The 27052-nt window shown below is 31.3% G+C and overlaps 1 protein-coding gene across 3 annotated transcripts; it reads right to left on the reverse strand.

The window, feature by feature from the left end:
- Positions 1 to 1715: 1715 nt before the first annotated feature.
- LOC108910275 (inter-alpha-trypsin inhibitor heavy chain H3) lies at positions 1716 to 25575 on the reverse strand. Of its 3 annotated transcripts, XR_001964449.1 has the most exons (9): positions 25555 to 25575; positions 24536 to 25405; positions 20125 to 20260; positions 14835 to 14875; positions 14416 to 14658; positions 14158 to 14361; positions 13028 to 13294; positions 12681 to 12970; positions 9198 to 9287 (listed from the first exon to the last, which is right to left on the reverse strand). XR_001964449.1 is itself a non-coding variant. In XM_018714835.2 (8 exons), the coding sequence occupies exons 2-8, from the start codon at positions 9213 to 9215 to the stop codon at positions 1970 to 1972; spliced, it is 1080 nt and encodes a 359-aa protein (XP_018570351.1). In that variant the 5' UTR covers positions 9216 to 9287; positions 12681 to 12768; the 3' UTR covers positions 1716 to 1969. The 3 variants fall into 3 exon arrangements, 2 of the variants coding, with proteins under 2 accessions (XP_018570351.1, XP_018570352.1); XM_018714835.2 differs by lacking the exons at positions 13028 to 13294; positions 14158 to 14361; positions 14416 to 14658; ... (2 more) ...; positions 24536 to 25405; positions 25555 to 25575 and adding exons at positions 1716 to 2106; positions 2401 to 2451; positions 6093 to 6146; ... (1 more) ...; positions 7726 to 8010; positions 8083 to 8377 and having other exon boundaries at positions 9039 to 9287; positions 12681 to 12768; XM_018714836.2 differs by lacking the exons at positions 13028 to 13294; positions 14158 to 14361; positions 14416 to 14658; ... (2 more) ...; positions 24536 to 25405; positions 25555 to 25575 and adding exons at positions 1716 to 2106; positions 2401 to 2451; positions 6323 to 6403; positions 7726 to 8010; positions 8083 to 8377 and having other exon boundaries at positions 9039 to 9287; positions 12681 to 12768.
- Positions 25576 to 27052: the final 1477 nt, after the last annotated feature.

A 27052-nucleotide genomic window follows, 5' to 3' on the forward strand; every position in this document is an offset into this window, starting at 1 on the left:
TAACCATTGCTATACATTCATGTAATGTCATATAAGCAAAATTAAATAAATAAATAAATAAATAAATAAAAACTTCATGAATTTATTCATCAAGTTCTTGACGAATTAGAGCATGTTATAATTTTCGTCAATTTCTTCGTGAAGTTCGGAAGTACCAACCCAACAGATTTCCACCCACAACAGTAATGAGGTTATGTTATTGGAATATATAAATAATTTTCGTCGTACTATTTTTGCATAGTTTTTACTGATTTGTTACTTACTAACACTAATATTTATATAATATGTGTCAAAACTGTTGTATCACTACAATTATGAGTGGAAATGTGACATTTTTGAAATTTATTTGCTTCTTTGATTCGTTGGTAGAACTGATTCATGCGTCAACAAACTACTTGATAAAGTCTGTAGCAGTGTAAAACCACACTGCTTACCAATAAATTCGTGAATTAATTCATGAAGAACTACGTCAATTTATTCATCAATAAATTGTCAATGTAAAACAGCTATTATATTTAAAATTGTATTTGTATTAAAAGAGATGCACTTTCTTATGAAGCGAACAGTTTTAGAATTACTCACTTATGTGAGTATGTCTCTTAATATTTCCGCCACTGGTTACGTAAGGGTATTGATATTACAGTACAGTTGGGACCTTTAGCATATTTTTCCTTAAGAACGGTTGAAATTTTGATATAGATTTGTAAATCAAAGTATCATTATTTTTGGTTGTTCTATCAGTTCCCGAAGTCCTATAGATTTAAATTGAAACACCTTACATTTATATCAAATAGATATTCTTAAAATATCTATCCTATTTCAAATAGCGCAAAAATTTAAGATTTTACAACCACATATATAGGCTTACTCAAAACTTATCCAAAAAAAAAATTGAATGTATAGGGGTCTCTTGCAAATACAATTCTGTAAAGAAAAAATCGAAAAGGCAGTTCAAAAATGATTTAAAAATATATTTCTGCACGGCACTGGAAACTGGTCCACTATAAAATCTGACCTCGCACAATGCGACCGACATGGGGGCAGTGTGATAAAAACGGCCAAAAACTTCACAAGGAAAGAAATAAATAAAATTTTATAGCACATGTCATATCAGCAAACTCCACTGCATTCGCCGCTATTGTTATTATTAATTAATAAAATTAATTTTTGGTTTTAAATAATAAAATAATTTGACATAGGTACCTGATGTTACATCAGTTCAAAATTTTGTCCGCCGACGTGTAAACAGATTTGGGGCCGTCTGACTCAGTTTCTACGAACTAACACCTTGTCTTGCTTCACCATAACACAAATGCTTCACCATAATACAAATGTTGTCTTGCTTCACCAAAAATTAAAATGATATCCATCAACTCCGAGTTGCTATAAACGCAAGCCATTTTTGACGCTAACTACTAAAAAACTTTTGTAAACACTATCGCAACAACGATTGTAAAATCGGATTTCGGAGTCGTGGCTGTCCACGCGTATTACGAATGACGCTCGAGACTACAGTTGTCCAGCTATGTAATGGTTGAAAGTACTACAACTTCAATAACTTTTTTCTCGGAAACTATAAGGATTTTACAAAGAATTTTTTAACGATATTGACTCCATTTCTCATGCTGCATCTATTCCCAATTTTTTTTGGATAAGTTGTGAATCATCCTGTATATACGTACCTTTGTAAAAAAAGGAACAAGTAAAAATCGGACTGATATATGAAAATATTTTAATAAATTTAGACTTTATATATAAACAATACAAACATTAAATATACAAGTAACAAAACCCCAAGGTAAAAAAGGTCTAGACAACCACGCATACGTTACTGGAGTCGCTGATTCCGAATCCGGATTCCGTTAGATGAAATTAGCTAGTATTCAAGGGAGCGAAGGTCAACTCTTATTTTTTTATGGTAATACAGTATCTGACTGTTGATTCTGAAAGATCGAAAAATATATTCGTTTTATAATGGTTTCTGGACCCGTCCTACGAAAAGCAATATTCTCCTATCTTCTCTTTTCAAAGCGATAGCAACAAGGAAGGGATGATCTGCTACAAACTTCAATATTTTAGATTTCTTGGGGGGCAGTACCTCAGTAACTAAACAGAAAGTGTAATATTTAGAATAAAATTAGTATTTTATGAAACTGATCGATTAAAATTTTCAAATATTTTCTCATGAAAAATAAATGTAAAAAGTCGTGTTCCATTTTAATCTAAACAGATTAATATTAGAAAGGAGTTAGTACCTACTTAAGATTAATAAATATTTTGTATTAATATGTTAGCAATTTCAATGTGATTACTTAAATGCAATTTAATGCAATAACTTAAAATTATCGATAAATATTTTATCAAAACAATAATTTTTATTGAAATAAATTAATTATTTACCTTCGACGGACTCTGACAGTTCTTCAATCATACATCCCTCTAGGTCCTGGTCTGAACAAAAAAAATAATTATTATTATAATAAATTTTTGTAAAAATCACTTCATTAACAAAATGCAAACGAAAAACATAATGATTTAATTTTGAAATGAAAAATTGACAATAATGGACAAAAACTAGTTTTGGCACAAACAAAAATGTTGAATGAGATATAGTAAAGCTTTCAATGAACTACTTTTGTGAATTTGCTTCTTCATAACACGTTTTCTGATAACTTTCTTTTTAGCAGTTCCGTATGATACCATGCCTAGATTATCTGAATCTGAAAACAGAATGTTTCTAATTTAATTTGTACATACCTTATATTGACAACTTCGTTACTTTGAAAATACAAAATCTGTTAACAAAGATGTAGCAACTTATTTTTTGATTATTATAGACTACACGAAAAAATAATCGAAAATAACAGTTTTAGATGAAACGTCGTATTCATATAATATGCGTATAGAAAGTTTTTTAGAAAGTTTTAATTAATCAAGAATTATCAAATGGATTTCAGGTAGATATTAATTACATCGACATACAAAAAAAATTCTAGTGCGAAGATGTAGACTCCAGTAGTGTGCTCTGAAAAAGAAATAACAGAAAATCGGTTTCCTTCGATATATTTGGAACTATTCCAGATTTTCTAAATTTAGAAACGAATCCGTGGTCGGCATAAAATTCTGCACATTTTGGCTCATTTGTATCTCTTAAAATAAAAAAGATACCTGCATTGAACAATTAAAAAGTTGTAATTAGCACTTTCTGAAATATATCAGAAAAAGAAAATTGGTCAAATGTTGGTTTCCCAGTTTCTTTCTAGCACATTACACTTACAGCTTACTTATTATATTATACTGAGTATTTTGTGAAAAACGTAGTGATTTTGAAAAGTAATTATTATATTTAATAGCTACACTAATGTTACAAACTACAATTATCATTTTTCTTTTATTTCAAGGTCTATATTTATGGCAGGCGAGTACCGAATTTTTCTTTTAAATAAAACAGGTTTAGTTTTTCATGAAAGTGATGGGAGATGTTTTTTCTTGAATTCAACGATAAATGATAACTTGATTTTCCTATGCACTGATTTGGCATAAATGACATTTATTTCTATGTGTGATGATTCAATATAAGTAAAAAGATTCAGATAAATTTGAAACGAATACATTGAAGATGAATTTTTCGAAACAAAATGTCTGTATCTGGTTCGGGCTGAAGCAATACAGTATTGGGGGCTATAAAGGCTCGCAAAAAATGTAATAAAATTACCAGGACCGTATTTAAAAAACGAAGTTGATGATTGTCCTGGAAAGACGAAACGTTACAAATATAAATTGATTATGCCATTCGATAGAGAGCAAAAAGTTGACATAGAAAGTGTTCTTCTTTTTTCAATATCACCTCAAACAAGTTTGAAATGAAACAAAATCAGATTTCCAAAATTTCGGTTTTTTTCAAATATTTCGAGAACTAATCGCGTTAGATTTTTTAGAGATATAATGTTGGTCCCCTGATTACACAACTTTGCCTCCATTTAAGCTAGTTCTATCTCTTACCGTTTCTGAGATCCCTGTAATGAGAAAAGAGAATTGTATATAAACAAACAAACAAAATAACTTTATTGTTACTAGACATACAATATCTTTTATAGTTTCTTCCAAAAGCTCGAGTAAGAAAGAGTTCACTTTTTATATCGCTTTGACTGCATGCTAGACAAATATTAAAGATTTTGTTCGCAAATACGTACATTTGGAAAAGGTGTAGAGAAAGACTGGCCTGTTGATGTACTTCAGTTTCTTTCTATCACATTACATTTACAAGGTATTTATTATATTGAAATATGAGATATGACAATACCTCGTAAATTTTTAAATGTTTTTTTCATTTAGCCTATATTAACTAGTACTTAAATTGCTCTTTTGCTTCTTTAGTAATTAGCTAATTTTCTTTCCCCAATAAAGAAATGTTGCCTTAATTTGGTATGCCTCTTATACCGGGTGTATCATAAAAATTGCGACAATTTCTGCGCCATTTGTGGTTCAATTTTGAAAAACAATGATTATATTTAGTGGCTCTAGTAATATTACAAACTGGTAATCACAATTATTATTATTTTATTTCAAGGTCTACAGTTATGGCAAGCGAGTGTTAATTGTTTATTTTAAATGAATCAATATTTTGTACTCAAATTAAGAGTAACGAGTATTTTGCATATATTACCTCAAAATTAAAAAGTATGACGTGAAAGTCAAATTGTCATTTATCATTATATTGAGAAAAAAAATCTCTACCAAGCAAATAATAGAAATGTATAGTTCATATATATATATATATACAGGGTGGCCAAATGAAAACCATTTTTAGGAACTGCGTCAAGATTGTAGAAAAACGCTCAAACCCGTCGATTTTAGATTAAAGGGGGACATTCTTTGCAGGTATTTTTGACTTCGCCACTTTCACTTCCAAGCAAGGGTAAGCATCACCCCAAAATATTTAAATGGTATTGGAGTTGAGTAATATTTCTTTTGAAAGCTCTCACAATTCTCTTTACAACAGACTTTAAATTTTATAATTCCGCCCAATACTTATTAAAAATTTTGATTTTAAAGTTGAAACTTATGTACAAACAATTAGTAACGGTAAAAATATCAGTCATTCGAGTTAACCTGTATCCCTGTATATGCAGCGTGTCCCGAAATTAGTGCAACAAAATTTGGTCACAGATTATTAAGACAAATTTAGGTGAACCGTATTTTTTATTTTTGGCAAGTGGCTTACAGAGTTACAGCCCCCTGAAATCTGCTCCTAAGAATAATCTTTTTTTTATATTTTCGAGAAAAATGTCAAAATGTGATCGAATGCATATCGTGATTCGCCATTTTCCTCAAAAACTTTCCATTTTACGAAAAAAATATCAAGAGACAAAACAGTTTCTAAATTCATCGGCTTTCTAGCTAACTAATAATTTATAAGAAATTCAAATTTGCGATCAATTTTTTTTGGTTCCAAAGACAAGAGGCGTAGCACTATATCAGATTCCACATGTCATAAAACGCCTCTATATAAAATTTAGTGATTCTCGTACAACAGGGTTCTGACTGAGAAAAAGACTATCCTTAGGGGCAGATTTCAGCGGGCTACAACTCCGAAAGAGGGGGCCAGTTGGTAAAAAAAAAAAATACGGATTCCCTAAAATCTTAAGAATCTACCAAATTTTTCTGAATTAATGTCGGGGCACCCTATATGTAAACAAACAAACAATAAACAATTACTTTATTGTTACTAGACATACAATGTTTTTTTGTAGTTCCCCCCGAAAGCTCGAGTAAAAAAGAGTTCACTTTTTATATCGCGGCTTTGCATACTCGACTAATATTAAAGATTTTGTTCTTCATTCATACTTTTCATATACATTTCTATTATTTTGCATGGTAGAGAATTTTTCTCTGAATCTAATGTTTTTTTTAATTTTGAAGAAAAATATGTAAAACACTATTAAATTGAGTACAAAATTGTCAAATTAACCATGACTTCACATGGGGATAAATGATATTTATGTCAAGTCAGTGCAGCGGAAAATCAAGTTATCCATTTTCGTTGAATTACATATCTTTTATATTACCTGGAACAATATTGTTTTATTTACCTTCGACACGCTCTGGTTCTTCTACAACCACAATTTCCCCTGATTCTCTCTGGTCTGAACGAAAAGAAAAAAAAAACAAAATCATTTCTGTAAAAATCTCTTCATTAACAAAATGCTAACAGAAAACAACGATTTATTTTCGAGACGAAAAAATCACTGTAATGCCCAAAAACTAGTTTTTGTACAGAGAAATGTTAAATGAGATATAATAGAGTTTTCACTGAACTTACCTCTGGCAATTTGCTTCTTTATAACACGTTTTCTGATAACCTTCTTTTTACCACTTCCGTCTATGCCTAAATTATCAAAAACTGAAAAGAGAATGTTTCAAATTAAATTGGTACATACCTAGTATTACTAACTTCGTTACTTTGGAAATACAAAATCTGTTAAATGCCTATATTTGGAAGAGGTGGAGAAAAAGAGAAACCTTGTATACAATTATTTGATTATGATAAACAATGTTACTTAAAACGAAAATGAAACTGAACAGTAGGTATATTTGATTAGTTGGTAAATGTTGAAAAACACACAAAAAATTTTCAGATTTATTTTCAAAGATACTATTAAATATTCTTGCTGCGTTAAGTTTGACTTCCCCGTTGTGCAATATTAAAAAACATCATTTAATAATAATGATCAAAATGTTGAAATAATATACTAAAAAAGTTCTGCTATTAAGGTGGCCATATTCCTGGCCGAGAAACAGTGAAATTTCTGGCGTTTTTAGGTACTGAAATCTTTAAAAGTAAAACGTGTAGAACAAAAGTAAGCACAAAAATAAAATCCTTGATGTTTTGTTTATTCATTGTTACCATTTAAATTTAATCAAATAAAATTATAACTAAAAAATAGCGTTTGTAAAACATGAGTTTGCTGTTATTCTAAACCCACATTTTAAGAATTATTTTCACGTACTTATAAATAAAAGTAAACAATTTTATATTTAGGACTAAGCAAGTAAATGTTATAAGAATATTTACATGTGGAATTATATATAAAAGAGTTAGTATTTTCGTAGATTTCAGTACCTAAAACCTTGATGGTTTGATCGTTTTTTGCACTTGTTTATTCGTTTTACTGCGGCGTCTTTGAAAATACTCAGGTGGCATGACATAACATTCCTATTATTTGATAAGCTTTAGATTATTCAGTTATTAAATGTTTGAAATTATTTGTCTTTGCGGAAAACACTATTTAAAGAATATGGGGCCCTTAATATGGAATCCTCTTAAAGTCATTGTATTATTTAAGGAAAAAAATTATACTATATGGTGAATATCAAAAACAAAATTATCAATAGAATATCGATTATACAATGAATCAACAGTTGTCTTTGATTTTTCTATGATGATTCTATGTTCCTAAAATAAAATTTCTGTTTATACATAATATGGATCCAGTTCTATCACTTAAGAATTCTATATATGTATATATGTATATGTATGTACATGTTGTGTACATTGTTTATTATGTGTTCCAAGAGTTAACTAATTAAAGATCTATTAAATTAAATCTGTTATTAATACAAAAACAAATCCACTTAACAATTAGAAGCATCTGTACCAATAAACTTTAAAACATACTTTTATTTAATGGGGAGTTCCATATTAACAGCAGAGTTAAATAGTACCTCTTTCTCCTTGGTCGGTGTCGGCATTGGTGTCGCAAATCTCATCAGGTTTCACTACAACCAAAGACGTAACTTCTGTGACGAAGGAATACTTAAGTGCTAATTCGACGGCTCTTTTGGTCAATTCCTCTTTGTTGTCGGTAATATTTCTTTCTTCTAACAACTGCTTAACCGTCATGTATGCCCACAGTCTTTCTAAAGAAGTAACCGGATTTTTTATTATAGATCCCAAATTTAAGTAGCCCCTTGGTCCACAACCGTTGATGGTGCTAGATAGTTGACAATCTGTGAACGAAGATTTACATTATCATAAATTACCTTTCTGTAAAAATATTAAAAAACAGTTCCATAACACACCTCGGCATTGTCCTGAAACAACTAACTCGCCGCCTTTGAAGTAGATTGGAAAATGGGATCTAGTGACTTCGGTAACATCAGATTCGTATTTAAATCTGATATCGCTTAACAAAGGCGAAGAAATTTGTTTGTAGAATGATTGAAGTTGGAGGGAAGCATCAGATGCTTCATAAATATGCCTTGAGAACCCAAAATTTTTTAGGGACAATTCTCTTAAAAATGACTTATCAGCACGTTCACCAAAAGAAAGGGAAAATATTGGCACATTATTGTTTTTCATATTTAGTTGCGTTACCTGAAAAATAAGAAGGTATCGTTTTTTTTATAATAAAATTAATGCCTATCCTGAAATTTTTGATAAATAGTAAAAATTACCCATTGTACCTGCCACTGGTAACATATTAAAATGGCAAAAAACAAGTACCGGTTCTGTCCAACATAATCAACAAAAAACACGGACATTTTCATGGAATCATGTGTTAGATAAGTTAATGGAAAGACATTGTAAGTTTTTTTTTGTTCGGTTTCCTTTATTTTTTTAGCAAATTTTTTAGTATTGTGCATATTTGTTTTTTTAAATGTTAAAATGAAGCATAATAATGAGTAACAAGATGAATTATTTATTATGTACTTCTTTTTTTATAATCTTACCATAAAGCAAAACTACAGAATTGACATTATATTCAATTCATAAACAAGTAAAAATGTGTGTACTATTTGACATGCCTCAAATGCCTATTTCATCTTTGGATCAAATAATAACGTCAGTGGAGGTCTTAATGCCGAATATAGATTACAATTATTGTTGTTTTTTATTGTTTCAATTATTTTTATTTTTACGCAAATGGTTTTTACACTCACGACTGTGAATAAATACGACCCATTTTGAGTGTTATCTCGGTATGAAGTTTGTAACTTTTTTACTGTGAAAATGAATTAGTTTCGTTTCAACTTACTATACGAGTGATCTCTGATGTTGAGCCACAACCAATATTAGGATATCCGTCAGTTAAAAATACCATTATTGGTTGATATTTTGAACTTTTATCAGTTACTTTGTCCTGCCCATCTTTTACCATGTAGAGTGCTACTTCTAAGCCACCAATCATAAATGTTGTTCCCTGACCAAACATGCTTTGCACAACGTTTTTAGCTTTACTTATCGTTGCATCATTCGCAAGTGTTGAACTGGGCAATGAGAATTCCTACAATATTTTAAATTATTTGTAATTAATTGCACCGACACACAAAAAAAAAACGAGTGCTAAGATGTAGACTCTGGTATTGCTACTCATTTTGATGCTAATAATAGATAAAAAGTCCAAACCCAAAGATCTGACACATCATTTCCAACGTATTTTGATGAACTGAAAACGATACTATAGTCAGAATTTTTGCACGATCGGCCAGTATCTTGTGAAATCTATGGTTTGTACTTTTTTGTTTGCCGGATACTCTATTCTATTCTATGAATTAAAATGGCCTTAAATACCAGGAGCCAAAGTTTGCCTAAGAGAGTGTTTTATCGATTACACACAAAAAAAGTCGTGATCTGTATGACTGACTATAGTATTCCTATGTATTTTTCGACGCTGAATCTGAATCCGGGGTTAAAAAAGTTTGTTTATCCCTTAAATTTTTGTGTAGTCAAAAACATCCCTTAAATAGCGGTAAAGTTATGAATATCAATATCATTATGAAAAGGAGTATGAATGGACACTTTGCAACCCTCGTGCTCTCATGTATTACTGCCAAGGGTTTTCCTCGAAGGGGTTGGTACTCCTTCTACACCTCTTCTACTTCTATACCCTTCCGGACAGATCTGTGTGATGAAAGATTCTAACTTGCAAGGTCTTGAGAATGCAAGAGACATTAATTTTTATTAAATTTATTAGTTGTCTAGCTACACTATTTAAAATAAAAATTAATAACAGAAAAATTTAGATAATTGAGTTTAATAAATAAGTCTTTATGGAAAGTTACCGTTTATTTGTAAATAAAATCAAAAAACCATATAATCGCTATATGTGATTAACCCTTAAGTACTGACATACAATTGTAGGAACATATGTACTGATGTGTCGTCTGAGAGACTACTTTTAAAAAAATATTTGTACTATGGCATTATTTAAAATTTGAAATACTTTTGTTTAAGTATAATATACTTCACTATAATAGTATGTGATATAAATTATAAACATTGAAAAAATTAAACTAAGTGTTTGAAAAAATATATATTGGTAACTAAAGATAAGAAAATGTAACATAAAAGCATATATGCCGCGTTTTGAGATAAAAAAAATAAAAAAATGAATGAAACTAGATTCAGCTGCATTAAATGTTAAACAAATATTAAAGAAGCGTTGTACATAGAAAATACGAAAAAATTATAAACATAACAATACATTTACAATCGTCAAAAATACACTGAAGGCATATAGGCTTCTTACACGTGTTACACAAGTATTTTGTCATTCGCCTCTTTTTACTTGGGCAAATGGAACATATTTTTCGTTTCTCTAATATATATCTAATATATCTTCGTCGATCCCATCTAGTGATTTCTCTTCGATACCCAAAACACGGCGTACGCAAAATTTTATTTCTCTAAGAATGTGAAGATTGGCTTCTCTCCTTTTCATATGTGGTTCAGCTAGTTGTCTTGCAAGTTGTTTTAGAAAAGTTTTTGAAGAACTCGCTTTTCTAGACATTTTGAAGCAGGAAACAAATACGTGTACGCTTATAAGCGTAGCTATACTCGTACTGACGTGTCGTCTACCGGACGACGTTCAACTTTCAGTTTCCAGTTACTTTGGTACTATTCGGTAATATTTCTTTTATACGTGCTGTATACCTTTGTTGACCTTTCATTTGAGAGTACACCAATATTGGGATTAGAATTCTGTTAAATAAAAAAGATATGGAAAATTATAAAATAGCAGTAGTCTATCGGACGACATGTCAGTACTTAAGGGTTAAAAATTAGCAAAAATGGGAAATGTTTGCTAGCAGCACGTATTTACAAAGCAAATAATATAAATCTACAGAGATTCCCACTGTTTTGAAAAAGTGAAGGAAAGGTTCGAATGAACAGCAAATGCGAATTATGAGAAAACTACCAGGAGACATGAAAGTAACAACGATAATATTTAGTTTAAATTTGTGGCGTCTGCTGTTGAAAATTCAAATATTAGTGCCAGGAAATTAGTAGTAACCTTGGAGTTTTCAAAAGCTTGACAAATAAAATATTGAAGAAGTTTCATCTGTATCATATTGAAAATCAAGCACTGTTACCGTAGTTAGGAAAGTTATTAGTGAAATTGGAGATTAAAAAATTTGGATGAATAGAATTTTGAAAAAAGAATACTCATAGTCGCAAGCTAACTTAAAATAAATACCCTTACAATATTTTTCCCGACAAAGGAACGGGCGCAAATCCGGTATTTTACATAAAAATGTTTTTTTTTTTTGCAAAAACTACGCAATTTAGGTATAGGGAAAGCTATTAAAAAATTGTAGGTTCTACAGAAAGGCATCTAATGAAATCATAAAATGTAAATCATGAAATCATTCTAGCTCTCATACAATCATAATTATGTCAACTACTAGAAGTGACGAAACATAAGAAAAAAAATGAAAAGTCGATTATCTCGAAAACTATCAATATTTTAATAGGGATCATAACACAAAGTCCCGTTAATTTTTCACATAGAATTCGATAATGGCATAAAAAATATAGGTTTCCATTTAAAAAAAATATTAAGTTGGTACTTGCCCAGGGAAAACTGAACACCCTGTATATGCAAATATATTTTCAATTTGTGCAGCTCGGGAAAGTAGGCAACTCGGTAGAAAAAAATTAAGTTATATCTTTTATTAACCAAGATATTGGACTTATGCGCACTAGGTGGACACGCTGTAGAAGGGGTACCAACCCCGTCGGGGGAGCCCTTGGCCCTAAATGAGAGCACGAGGGTTGCAAAGTGCCCATTCATACTCCCTTTCGCAATGATATTTTAACCCTATTTAACGGATGTTTTGGCTCTACACAAAAATTTAAGGGGTATACAATTTTTTTTGACCTCGGATTCAGCGTCGAAAAATACATAGGAATACCATGCTCAGTCATCCAGATCACGACCTTTTTATTTGTCGGGCCGTGTTATTGACATCAAAATGGGTGGCACTACAGGAGTCTACATCTTTGCATTCGAGTTTTTTTTTATGTGCCATTGTTATAAATAGAGTTTTTATATACCGGGTAGGAAAGTACCGATGGTCTATCTGAAGTTACATGAGAGCGATAAAGTAAGCCATAGAAATCCATGCGATAGAGAAGGATGGCTATAATGAAGGCGTCTCATAGTCACCGCCCGTTTCGCCCTTCCACAAATAAGATCCACTTCTTATTTGTGGAAGGGCGAAATGGGCGGTGACTATTAGACGCCTTCACTATACCCATCCTTGTCTATCTCATGGATTTCTATTGCTTACTTTATCGCTCTCACGTAACTTCAGATAGACCATCGGTACTTTCCTACCCGGTATGTGCCTATGTTCTAGAAAAAATATAATTGAATAAAATTATATATACTTACACCAAGCGTTTGAAATGGTTCCAAAAAATTTTGGAATTGATTACAAGTTATTACTTTGATTTCTCAGATTCGATATCCCAAATGATAACATGTCCATTAAATTCAATTATACTTATTAAATCTCCATCTCTGACGTCGTTTAAAATACTCATCATAGCGTCTTTTAGTTGATCAAGTTTTCTCCCTATCATACTGGTACTGGTGTCTAATACGAAAACAATGTGCTTAGGTAAAGGATCTAAATCATTCGGTGCAAAGAAATGCACGAAATATCCATCCTGAAGAAGAATCTAAAAAAATATTCTATGCATTTTTATCTTTTACCATTTTTAAAAATATATAGATACCTCTCCATCTTTAGGTTCTCTTTCGACGTCATACTGTACAACAAATTGGCCAGTGAATCCATCTGAAGTAGGAGTACCAAAGTAGGTGCAAATTTTTTGTTGTTGTTTCACATCGGCAGAGAATTTGACAACAGATGAATTCGAGTTTATTATTTTTGCGTCAGATGAAGGTACAAGAAATTGCTCGATTGTTTTATTCACTTCCTTTCCCGATCTAAGCGGAGGTGTTTTAACAAACGTAAGTCGTCTACTCTCATTAATGTTTACCTTTAAAACGGAAATAATTTATACATTCGTTTGTAGGATTAAGTAGCAGTTGTCATGATTAAACAATTGCCTAACTGGTTGCCATCCCTAAAGTAAAAATTTAAAAAATTCCATTTTAGACAATTTTTATAGGCTCTAGGACTACTAACTACAAAAGGTTCCAGTTTGAGTTGGTTTAGAGCTGCAGGCGTTTCGCGAAATATGTGACTCTGTTCTTCGGACGAAACCCTATCAAAGTCTCAGGCCGGTATTTATGTTCACTGTGTATTCTTTCAGTGTATGGTTCTAAATCAGGCAACCTTCCCATTCTTGATTTTTACATATGATGAGTCGATTCTAAATTCAAATAATTCTAAGCATGTATCTTGTTTAAAATTATTACTACTTGAATTTCTGTTGCTACTCTGCAGAGCCTTGGTCAAAATATTTTCTCTAATCTAGAAATTTAGTTGTGTCTAAATTTTTAGATGACATTTGTGTTTTCTTTAACCCACTACTAATAAGTCTCCCTGTTTATTCAATACTACTAAACGTACCAATCAGGGAAGTTACTAGAGCAGTCGGTAGACCTAAGTAGGACACAAATATTCATAAAAACTGACATAATTTCTATAGAGATGAATACATTAAGCTCAACAACCATGAGGTCATAGGTAATTGGCTTCAAACCATGCACTGGAACACCACGAATGGTTCACACAACGAATATACATAAATACTTACTAGAGGACTTAATTTCCAATGTCAGAGTTTCTTCTGAAGATATATGTCAAAGTATAAACTGACGACGTAACAACCAGCACAGAAATTGTTTAATTAATGTGTTATGCAGTTTATAAATATTAAATAAAGTAATTAATTACCTCCACATTTATGATGTCTACAATTCGCCGTGGGCAAATATTTAAAACAAGTTCATACTGATCATGAATACGCTGGAGCATCTCTTCGTAGGTTAGTAAAAATACGGCTACAGATTGAGGTTCCAAATTTACGGACACATTAAATTGAGTCGAATCTCGTGTGTCAGCTGCGACAATTCCTGCGCTTCTTCCTTTGGCTAAGGCCTAGAAACTAGTAGTTTAATATTAAATAAATGTCAATACTAAATTAATCTAAACCTCGTCATAAATGGCTTTAGCTTCTTCCACCCCTTTTATATAAGATTTATATTTTTTGCCGTTCATTTCCATGATAAATTCTGTAATAAAGGCTTTTTCAGGTAATACAACATTGAAAGTGGCCTCTTTAGCAGACTTGTCGTTGTTTTGGACCCGACATGTTACTAAAGTTTTAGCAAATCGGTTGGAAATGGTAGTTTTTATGGTGATTTCTGGCATCTTCAATCCATCTGGTGATATATACTGAAAATATATGTTTGTAATTTATTTTATATTTAAAATAGTAGATAAAAGTTGCACTATTGAATTTACCAAAAGAAAACAGAGATTCAAAGAAAATTTTACCTACAGTCACTTATAATGATGTATACCCGATAAATAGTCAAATAAGTATTTGATTGGAATACATTTTCTCTTACCTCTTTGTCAAACTCCACTGGCACCATCGTGACAAGAAGCCCTGAAAACGAACAAGTTTCTTCATTTACGAAACTTTGACAAACTGACAACACTGCTTTAAGTCTACCGTCTTATGGTTTCTGAACTGTACGGTTGGTACGGGAAAGAAAAGAGAAAAATCACTGTAGACCTCAATATGGTTGGAATACTGACTACCTACAATGCCTAAATCATATAAATTATAATACCGTCTAATTCCCTTAAATTTTTTGTCATTTGAGTTGATTTGAATATTTTTCATCTTAAATCAAAAAGATACGCGAAATTTTAAGAAGTTTTGTTCATGCGTTCAATTCGTTTCTCGACAAATAATTGAGCGGTTAAAGTGGTTTCTCGACTAGCTCATGATTTATTTATTTTAAATTTTTAAGGCTTTAGTTTACTTTTTCCTTAGTTTACCTAATGTTGATGCTGAAAATATTTAGTTCTTGTTCCTTTAGTTGATTATTTTATTTTTGTTTTGTTAATTAAAAGATTGTGATTATAAGTGATAATTTAATAGGAAGAACGCTTCTGAATCTTTAAATTAAAGCTTATTTTTTTTAAGATTTCCACAGTTAAATTCTTTATTTACTATTTGTTTAATTAAAAGACTGCATGATTAATGATTATTAATAATTATTAGAAAAAAGCTACGATTAAAAAACATTGTAATAAACATAAGTATAATGAAAGTGTTTAATAAAAAAACAAGTTAAAGGTTTTTAAGAAAAAGATACTCAAAGTTTAATTTAGTTTTATTAGTAGAAGTAGAAACATATAAGTACCTAATTAATAAAAATACTGAATAAATAATAAATGTTAATGATGATTGTTAAGTATAACATCATGTTTATATTTCGCATTGCAATACCAAAATTAAAAGTAAGCAGAGAAATCAGAAACCCTAAGCGTAATGTACAGCGTAATTTATTTAACCTGAAACTTTGAAATCTTAAATAGGAACCTCTATTCTTTATTGCAGATTCTGATTCTACGGCTAATATGCTATTGATTATATCCAAAAAAAAAACAACCGGGTTAAAAGAAACTATGACGTTCAAGCAATTTTATTGTATGAATTGTTCAAAGGGTCATTTTAGATGAAAAAACCGTGGAGTGCTATTAAATTAGAGGGTGGAAATTGGAGATAGGTGTGAAAATGCACCCCTTTCAGTTTTTTCGTTGTTGCTCGAAAACGAAGCAAAATTTCGCTATGGTTCATAGGAAAAATTATTTAGAGAATTATATTTTCCATCGAAATGGCTTATTTAAAAAATTTAAAAGGAAAATTTTATGCAAAAAATCGTTATCAAACAATTTGAAAAAAGCAAAAAATTCGATTTTTTATTTTTTTTTACTTTTTTTTCTCTGTTTTTTTTAGTAAATATAGGTCAGCTTAGGTTAGGTAGATATAGAAAAAAGGTAGATAAAAATAAGAGGTTGTAAAGTATTTTTGGATGAAAATTGACTGATACAATTGGCCAATTTTTCGATTTTCGTCACGTTTACCCTTATACGTTTTAATTCTCATTTTTTTGCAAAAAAGCAAGGAAATAAGACGTTCAAGGATTTTCATCACATGACTTGTTCGTAGGGTTTTTAAAAATGAAAAAAGCGCGGGGTGCTATTAAATTAGAGATTGAAATTGAAGAGAGGTGAAAATGAACTTTTGCAGTTTTTTAAATATAGCATCAAAACGAAGCAAAATTTCGTTATAGTTCGTAGGGAAAATTTTGTAGAGAATTGAATATCCCATCGAAATAGCTTAATCAAAGAATGTAAAAGAAAAATTTTATTAAAAAAATCGTTACTAAACAATTTTCAAAAAAGCAAAAAATAAGATTTTTTTATTTTTTTACTTCTTTGACTCTAATTTTTTAGTAGAAGTAGGCAAAGAAAATTGCTGTACGAAAAAACTAGATGAGATTCCCTTCAAAATGATGCGTTTTCAAAAGTTTTTGAACTAATATTGACTGAGTTATAACCGGTCAAACTTAAATATATTTTAGATTTTCGTCGTTTCTAACATAATAATGATTAGAATTATTATTAATTTTGCAACAAATTGTTTCTTTACTTAATAAAAAATTATTTCAATAGTTTTATTTGTTAATAATAAATAAAGATTTTCACAACTTAGAGTCAAAAAGGAAAAAAAAATCTAATTTTTTGCTTTCATTAAATTTTTTATTTACGATTTTTTGCATAAAATGTTTCTTTTAAATTTTTTAAATAAGCCATTTCGATGAGAAATTCAATTCTCTAAATAATTTGTCCTATGAACTTCACAGCGAAATTTTGCTTCGTTTTGGTGCTATAATTAGAAAACTTCAAAAGTGCATTTTCAGCTCTATCTTTAATTTCAACTCTCTAATTTAATAGCATCCCGTGGTTTTTTTCATTTTTAATGACTTTTCGAACAAGTCATGTGATGAAAATCCTTGAACGTCTTATTTCCTTTCATTTTTGCAAAAAAAAAAGAGGATTAAAATCTATAAGGGTAAACGCGACGAAAATAGAAAAATTGGCTAATTAAGTTTGAGCGGCTATATATCAGTCAATTTTCATCCAAAAATACTGTACAGCCTCTTATTTTGAAGGAAATTTTATCTACTTTTTTTTTCTATGAAGCAATGTGTATACTTATCTTTACTTAGAAAAAACTAGAGACAAAAAATCTAATTCTTTGCTTCTTTTTCAAATTGTTTATTAACGATTTTTTACATAAAATTTTCCTTTTAAATTTTTTAAATAAGCCATTTCGATGGAAAATTCAATTCTTTTAAATAAATTTTCCTATGAACTTTAGCGAAATTTTGCTTCGTTTTCGAGCTACAATTAAAAAACTGAAAGAGGTACATTTTCACCTTTATCTCCAATTTCCACCCTCTAATTTAATAGCACTTCGCGGCTTTTTCATCTAATATGACCATTTGAACGATTCATGTAATAAAATATCTTGAACATTATATTTAGTTCCTAATCAATATAATGGTAGTAGGATTTTCCTGAACTAATTTTTCCGATTCATAATAGGTGGCGCTGCAATCGACGAAATTCATTTTTTTCTATTTATCCTACTGCATACGATTCTGCAATAACTTTTTAATAACAAATACCACGTTTTCATTGTAAATAATCAAAATTAGTCTTGAAACAAATTTTATTTCTCAAATTTTCAATTAATGAAAAATTACTTGTCAAGAATCTGTTATTATAGTAATCCAAGATCAGGCGTCCTGTTTGGGATAGGTCAACGCGATTTTCTTCGCTTATGACTTATCGGAGTGCTTAAATAAATCTGCTTTCAAATGAATGTATTTTTTTTCTATTTTGTTCTACAGACGCCATTTCTGTTATTAAAAATAATTTTTATAAATGTAATTCTTTCTGTTTACAATTATTAACGTTTGTGTTATTTCTTCTCTACGTATTTTTTATAATTGCAGAAACACAAAATAAACGTGAAAAAGAAAGAAATAATTTGAATTTTTCTCAGTTCGAAGATTATTTCGAAAATGACAAAACCCTACTTCTGTAAGCCTGTTAATACAAAGCATAAATGTTTACAAGCCACGTGACCGTCGAGCTTAGGTAACCCAACATTGCACGAGCGGTACTGGTAACAAAAAACCAGAGCATTTTTTAGCTAGTGAAGTAGACGACACAAATGTCGCTTGATGGTGAAAATTAGTGGCTCAATGATTGAAATGAAACACCAAATAATAACAAACACAAATCAGTTTACCATATAGACATTCAAAACGAGTTAATAGGCTCTAATCGGAAGAAATATTATTATTTATTTCAAAATTCCTCTCCATAAAACCCAAAAAACTTGTCGCCTGCAGCGCTGTTCACTGCTAGTGTACTGTGAGTTTGGCCGCACCAGTGATTTTGGCTTAAAAAAATGCACTGCGAAAAACTCCTAAATCTTGGCGTCATCAATATTAATGATTCGTTTACAATGAATAGTGACAAAGCGTTACGTCTACGCTCGAGATAATGCGATTGCTGATTGGTTGAATAGAATCTTGAGAAAAATTACACCAATCTTAGCCAGTGAAACAGAATATTGAGTTTTAATGTAGGTAATCTTGATCTTACTGTTTTAATAATTTTCAATTTTACCGAAATTCAATCGTCAACATGAAGGAATTAAAATTAGTGCTTTAAACAAGATTAATGGTCACGTGGCTTGTAATCATTTATGACAGGTAACAATTTCGAAATTTGCAAAATAAATAAACTTTTGAGTATTTTGAGTGTAAACCGAGGTATTTTTTTTATTGCAAACGTACTGCGGAATCATATGCATAGGTTCTCAGTAGCAGAAATCGAAAAAAATTGAATTTGGTCGATTACAGCGATATCTATCTTGAATCGAAAAAAAAAATTCAGACGAATCTTACGTACCTTTAGCCATATAATCCGAATCTGCAATAAAAAATAGGGGTTCTTAATAAAGATTCAAAAGTTGCCTCTCGCCCCACTTGCAAGGAGTGGAATTAATTTTACCACTAACATATTTTCTCCGCGGAATGATTAAATTTTGATTATGGAAATTTTTTTCATATAGCGCAGATTTTTCGAGATATTTGAAAAGTTTCTGATTAAAAATATCACCAATCTCTTTAATAATGAAAATTTTGAAATTATCCCAGGCGCATCTTTAATGAATACCATAAGAATTCGAATTTACATTTGTCTCAAATGAACACAGAAAAATGGAAAGAAAATATAGCCAACATACAACTTTAGCAGTTAACTGAGAAAAATTGTGACTTAAATTTAACTTCTTTAAGTTCTGTTAAGATAAAAGGATGTATAATTCTTAGAAGTATAAGATGATTGACATATTAATCTTTTGTTAATATTATGCATTTGATTTTAATTGTTAATTTAATTTAATTTAACTCTTTTCTAATCAAATATTTGAGATAATATAGCTATTTTCGAAATAAGTCACAATGAACATGAAAACTAGTTTGCAACACTTCAAATCTTAAAAACTTGTTTTGGTAACTTATCAACAACAACTTTTTCTACAAACACCTTTTAGTAGATATTTTAATAAAATTAAATGACTATTGATTGACGTTAGGGTTATAATTACATTCAAACCCTTTATAAGATTTAAGTACATTTCACTAGTATACTAATATTCTTATTTGAACTTTCACAGAATTTGGTCTACAGTGACATTAACTGACAGTGATTCTACTGGTTAATCCTACTGTGTAGTGTATATAGGTAGTGCTCTCTTACCACTTGCTGCCTCTATTCCCTCTTCGTCAATATTAATAAATCCCTTTTCTTCTATTTGAGCGTATTTGAGAAATTCGTCGCTTTGGAGCATATCAAACAAATAAACATTATCCTGAAATTCTTCTTTCAGCCTTAACTGAAGTAATAAAATTCAAACATATTAGTATATACCTAATTTTTATTAGAGTTAATGAACAAATGATTTTTAATTTTTAATAATTAGCTAACTTTTAGCTAAACGGGGATCTTTGCTCAATATGCCAGGAATAACAATGTTGCAACATAAGTTAAATAATTTCTCTCGTCAAAACAAACAAAAAGTAGGATAACATTATTTTCTTAAAACGATTCTGAAAAGTTCTGTAGAGCCTTCAAAAATGTTTACAAGCCACGTGACCAGTAATTTTATTTCCTTCATGTTGACGTATCGGTTTCTCATTGTTCATTGTAAACGAATTGTGAAGATTTTTGGATTTTTCGTTTCCAATACTAGTCCTGCAATGTTGGCTTGTAAGTATTTATGAAAGGTCTGTACAATCTTTCAAAGATTTAAAGTGAATGTGTTTACTTACAAAATTTTAATAACTAATCACTGGCGTCCTGTTATCAAAAGAAAAGTTATTTGACCTCGCAGAGAATCTTGTTTTGTAAATTTATACAGATCATTTCTGTTAAAAACCATGTGGAGACAGTTAATTATGGAAATGTTTCACAATCAATTTTTTAAAGATAATAGAGCGCCTAGAACCGCTATATATATATATATATATATGTAGAATTGTTACTTATTGTTTCTTTGGATGACAGATATCATACCTTATATAAAAATTAGGCAACACTGAAGTTTTCTAATGAATTGTTAAACAAGTCAAATATGCTAAATACAGGGAAGTTTCTTAAGTAGAGGTCTGTAACGAAAGCCGGTACGCGTGGTAATTTATTTATCAGTTCTCGGAACGGATGGGCCAAAATGCAAAATATTTCAGTCAACACTAATTTGGAGAAGGCCTTATGAAATTTAGCAATATTTTTTAACAAGTTCACTTAGACTGTTGGGTATCTGGTATGAAGAGAAAAATTAAATTGATAATAATTGGAAAATAATAATAGATCAAATAGCTGGTTTTTAGGCGGATTTTCCAAGCTATAAGAATAGATTAAACGAGATTGATTAATTCGCCCCGTATTGCTACACGGAGTCACTAGAGGAAGGCTAGGGTTACTTGTAAGTCCAGTTAGTCACATAATTATTTATATAAATGTAAATTCAGTCCATTAGATAACTACTAACATGGCATAGTTATGCCAAAGCGTCCTGATATTCAGGGTTCCCGCCAGTAAGATAAGAACAGAAACGTCTGGATCCAAGAAATGGGCGTGTCGAAGCGAGGTGTCGAATTCAGGAGAAATCTCCGAAAGAAGGGCCGTTTTTCCTTGGGTTCCACATCGAGCAGTCTACTTAATTTTAGAGTCTCGGGTTAATTTAATAATGGATAAAGTCATTCCAAATTTTGCTATGGATCGCGCATTCCCTGAATCTCGGTACGCTGTCGCGTATCAATAAATTAATTAATAATGTTGTTCGAGCCCGTTGTGTCGTTATTTTGTTTGTTTGTTTTGTTTTTATTGTTATTAAAACTCTTCCTGGAAGTTTTTGTGTTTCTCTCTTGTTCTTCCAACTTAAGTGTCACCCTATACAACCAACCACTGGATTATTAATAGTAAACAACTCCTTTGTCAATTAACACCGTTATGATACTGGTCATAGCGGTAGATAAATAAGTAAAGAAATAACCCCTCAGGTTACAGGTCAAATATCCAGAGGTGTATTCTGTAGCTAAAAATAAAGGTTTTTTTGTTATATAAATGTGGAGTCTTAGGACAGCTTTTGTCCAGCTATTGGGTATTATTTTAAATTTTCTTATTGGGTCTTACTTTCGCTAAGAGGAAGAATGTAGTCGAGGAAATAAAGCACTGAACCTCCGAATTTTCGGTTTCTAAAATTATGTGAAAAAAATGAATCAAGTTTGTATTATGTTTTTCGACCAATTTGAATTTGTGCAGTGCAAAATGCATCCAGAAAAACTTCAAAACTCGGTAAATAATGCCTGGAATGGACTCAAATCAGAGTCCTGGGGGTTTTCGAGGGCGCTGATCCCGAATATGATCTTCAACTTGGTCCATCGCCGACCTGGAGCTTAGGATTGATGATGAACGTCATCTCCGAGGCTTCTCCTGAATTTCACTCTTAAATCGGTAAATAATGCCTGGAATGGACTCAAATCAGAGTCCTGGGGGTTTTCGAGGTCGCTGATCCCGAATATGACCTTCAACTTGGTCCATCGCCGACCTGGAGCTTAGGATTGATGATGAACGTCATCTCCCAGGCTTCTCCTGAATTTCACTCTTAAATGCAACGAGACTTGACACACGGGGGTTTTTCGGGTCGCCAATTCCGAATCTGGCGTCGGTGAGCACCGCCCGGACACCTGGTGCACCGAAACCTGGACATGCACGTCATCTCCGGGAGTTTTCCTGTAAAATTCGCGTAAACGAGCCGAAAATCGCATCAGAGGGTTTTTTGGAGCGCTCTTCTCGAATCTGGCGTCGGCGACGACCCCCCGGACACCTGGTGCACCGGAACTTGGACCTTGAAATCGGCGTCATCGCCAGAAAAATCAATAAACAGTGAATTTTCAATACATTTGGGACTGCCGTTAATACTGCAATAACTTGTTTGGAATTGTTGATCTCATTTAAAGTATGCAAGATGAAAATAGAGGGAATAAATTGGATGAATGTCACAATGTATGCAAGTGTTGTTTAAAAAATAAATCAAAATCATTTATTTCTAGATCAATTGCCATTTCTAACCTACTCTTAACTTCAATTTAATTTAACTCAAATATAATCTTACTCCATTTTATCCTAATCTAATCAACTATTAACTTTAATTTGAAAATATTCTACTAAATATCATTTTCATCATCAGCTGACGCATAGGGCCCGAATAGTTTTTCGAGGGCCCCGGTCTGGGGGCCCATAGTCGTGCATGCGTCATATTATAAGAGATTTCGAGAAGAGCGCCCCGAAAAACCTCCTGATGCTATTTTCGGCTCGTTTACGCGAATTTTACAGGAAAACTCCGGGAGATGACGTCCATGTCCAGATTCCGGTGCACCAGGTGTCTGAGGGGTACTCGCCGACGCCAGATTAGGAATCAGCGACCCGAAAAACCTCCGGGTGTCAAATCTCGTTGCATTTAAGAGTGAAATTCAGGAGAAGCCTCGTAGATGACCTAAGCGACCTCGAAAACCCCCAGGATCCTGATTTGAGTCAATTCCAGGCATAATTAATCGAGTTATGAATTTTTTCTAAGTGACTAAAAAATGCATTTTTCCGGATGCATTTTGCACTGCACAAATGCAATTTGGCTGAAAAACATAATACAAAGTTGATACATTTTTTCCACATAATTTTAGAAAGCGAATGCAAAAAACCCCATCTTGATACGACTTGATCGAAAAATTTCGGAAATTTCGGCTCTTTTTGTGCTTGCCTCGACTAATGGGTTTATGCACGACGGGGCTCTCCCACATTTTATTTTACCTACTCGTGAATTTTTAAATGAAAGATTCGGTAATAAAGTGATCGGACGAGGCAGTCAAGAATCAGGTCAACCTTGGCCACCCAGGTCAGCTGATATGAACCCTATAGATTTGTTTGTTTGGGGACATCTCAAGACATTAGTTTACAAGGGTCATATTGAATCTGAGGAGCACTTACGTCAACAAATTATAGCTGGTTGTGATATGTAAGAGCTAGGTTCTCCTGGAATTTTTACACGTCTTCGAGCTCTTCGAGCTGCAATTTCAAGCAAATTTGAAGCATGTATTTTAGCTGAAGGTGGTTATTTCTGACATTTGTTGTAATAAATCATAGTAAAGTAATTCCATTGATAATTATTTTGTTATTATTTTAAGTAAGTGTCGTAAAAATGCACTTGATCAAATAAACCAATTTTGTTGTTAATTGGTTTGGAATACAAAAAAGTGTAAAGAAAGAAAAAGTTAAGCTAATACAATGACGCATATGATGACCTATTTTACTTGTAATATTATACAGGGTGATTTTTTTTGGCAAATAATAATCGATGATACCCACACCTCTACCAGTGGTAAGTTTATAAATCCGATAATTTTTTGTTTCATATCTACTATTATACTAAATACGCGCACCGAATTTGGTTAAATTATCTCAAGCGGTCTAGAAATTAAAAATCAAAAACACAGAGTACGCCCCTGGATTTTTAACGTCTACTTAAGAAACACTCTGTATACGAGTGAGTAGAATGAACGAATCAAGGGTTTAGTGAAAAACAAATAAAAAACATATTAAACCTACTACTTACTTTAGGAAAAATATTTCTACAATCCATGAGTTGTTCTACTTTGAACTTTGGTAACGAGATATCAACCATTTTCTTCATCATATTTTCAGTTACTCTCCACAACGTATCTATGGGACATTTTCCTTTATCAGGCAAAATAAGAATTAAACTGAACTTTTCAGAAGTAAAAGGCAATTCTATAGCTGTAATTGAATTATCTTCATCAAATTTGTAGTATACCTCGCCCGTCATTTTCATCATTTGTGTTTCAATGCTGTCATTTGCATTTAAATGAAACGACCTTGTGTTAAGTTCTATATTAAAAGTACTATCCCAATTTCCTTTAAAACACGCAACATCTAACAGAGCTAGATGTGTACTCTCGTTTAAATTATTATTAGATGTTAGATCTCTTACAAGACTGCGTGTTTTGTCTTCAACCCAATAATCAATAATTTTCGTACAGGTCTCCTTTTTGTTGAAATCGACAGTATCTATTTCGTAACGAAAGGCGTTTACAATATTTTTAAAATTATCCTGCAGTTTGAAATTATCATTAACAAATATCTTTCCTGTTAGTGAAAAACTTTCATTATTTATTGAGTGAAGGAATGATATAAACTCTTTATAATATTTAATATATAAATCTTCATTGTTCCAAAGACGCAGTGCTGACTTAAAATTGTTTCTGTAACGGTAGGTTTGATCTTGGAATATCATTGACAGAAATGTCTGTAGTAAAACTGGTGAAAATGCAATATTCACTTTTTCAAAACTTTGCAAAGTTTCTTCACAGAAATAAGTGTTTAAAAAATAAATAGTGTCATATATTTCTCTTTTCTCGTCAGTCATCTTGTTTATTGATCGTTAACAGTGGGAACTTTTCCAAAACTAAAAGAAAAATTATATTAATAATTACAATATAAGTGAAATTGATAAATGTTTCAGCTTTTTCAGACAAAAATGACACAATCAAACTACGTACTATTGCAATGTTAATTAAAGTACAAAATGTAAAACAATCATAAAATAATACGTACATGTGTGCCAGATATTAAAAGACTACTGTTTGGTTGCATAGTTTACATGGCGTTTTTATAAGTACAAAAACATAGCGCTGGATGCTATCATTTGCTATTTCTGTCCGGATATTCGGAACTGTTATTCAGAAAAGTATTTAAAATATTTGTACTGAAGTTTCGAGTATATGATTTGTGAATTGAAATATAATCTGCCAATGGCGTAACATACATGAATAACATATATAATAATATATATAATAATATTGTGTATTGTCAAATCAAGTTTATCAAAAGTCTTAACGTAAAAGAAACTAAAACTATTAACTACTTTTGGCTAAGAAATACTTTTAGCTTACGTCAAGCTTTAGAACTAATTGTAAGTAGAAGAAATAACAACATAGTTGACTTATATCATCCATTTTTAAGGAAAATTTAACAAGGTTTTGAATATAGGCCTCCTAGGTCATTCGAACAATTTTTGTAAATACAACTAACAAAAAATGAGTTTTAGTTTTTTGTCTATATTAATAGATATCTCGCATTGCATTTGAGAAGTATGGATAAGTACTAAACTAAATGAGGTTCATCTTTTGGAGAAAAAAATACATTTAATGGAAAGTCATATTGATAGTCTTAAGTGGTACATTGTCTCTTGACATGAAATTTGTCTCTGACTTGCGCACGGAGAATCTCCTTGTATAATAAAAAATCAGCTTATCACAAAAACTTTGACTTTACTGAATGAATTCATTGAGTAAAATTGTTAAGTATATTTCCACTTAGTATCAAATATTTTGATAATTTTACTGACTTATACTTGAACTAAAACTGATTACTTTCACTCAAATAGAGGTATCGGTTAAATAAATACTCCAAAAAAACTATTATTTCGTACATTTGCATCTAAATCCTAGGAAAAATCCTCATTTATATGCGTTGTTTATTAATGGTCCCCATCGTTCCATTAAAGATACGTGTGAAGTGACTATATTATCCGGTTATCCTAGTGAAAACTGTGTTTAATGCAGTGATTTAGTTACTCTAATAATAATTAAAAACAATGATGTATTGAACCTCGATAAAAACCCATCATTGGTTCAATTAAGAGATAAATTATGTGTTTATTTTTGAATATCACAAAAGCTACCTACTTTCTGTGAAAATTATTTGTATATTTTTATGTTCCGGTGACCTCAAGATCAATGGTCAAGGTTAGTTCAAGGTCAAATGTTGATGTTTTTGGAGTAGCGACCCCTTATTTCGACGCTAGAAATAAGAGAGCGTAGAATTCTGCAGGTTATTATGATCTTAAACGTGACCTTAAGGTCAATGGGCAAGGTCAGATAAAGGTCAAGTGATTATTCCGGCTGTCATTTTTTATTTTCGAGGATGAAATGAAAGGGACTCAGAATTTTTTAGTGACTTCAAGATCAAGGTCACTAAGGAGTACCATCAGATATCTATTCAAAGACTGTCACTCCCTCTGATTCCGTAGTTAAAAATAAAAAATTGTAGT

This window comes from Anoplophora glabripennis, unplaced genomic scaffold (assembly GCF_000390285.2).
Source record: "Anoplophora glabripennis isolate ALB-LARVAE unplaced genomic scaffold, Agla_2.0 scaffold332, whole genome shotgun sequence".
NCBI lineage: Eukaryota > Metazoa > Arthropoda > Insecta > Coleoptera > Cerambycidae > Anoplophora > Anoplophora glabripennis.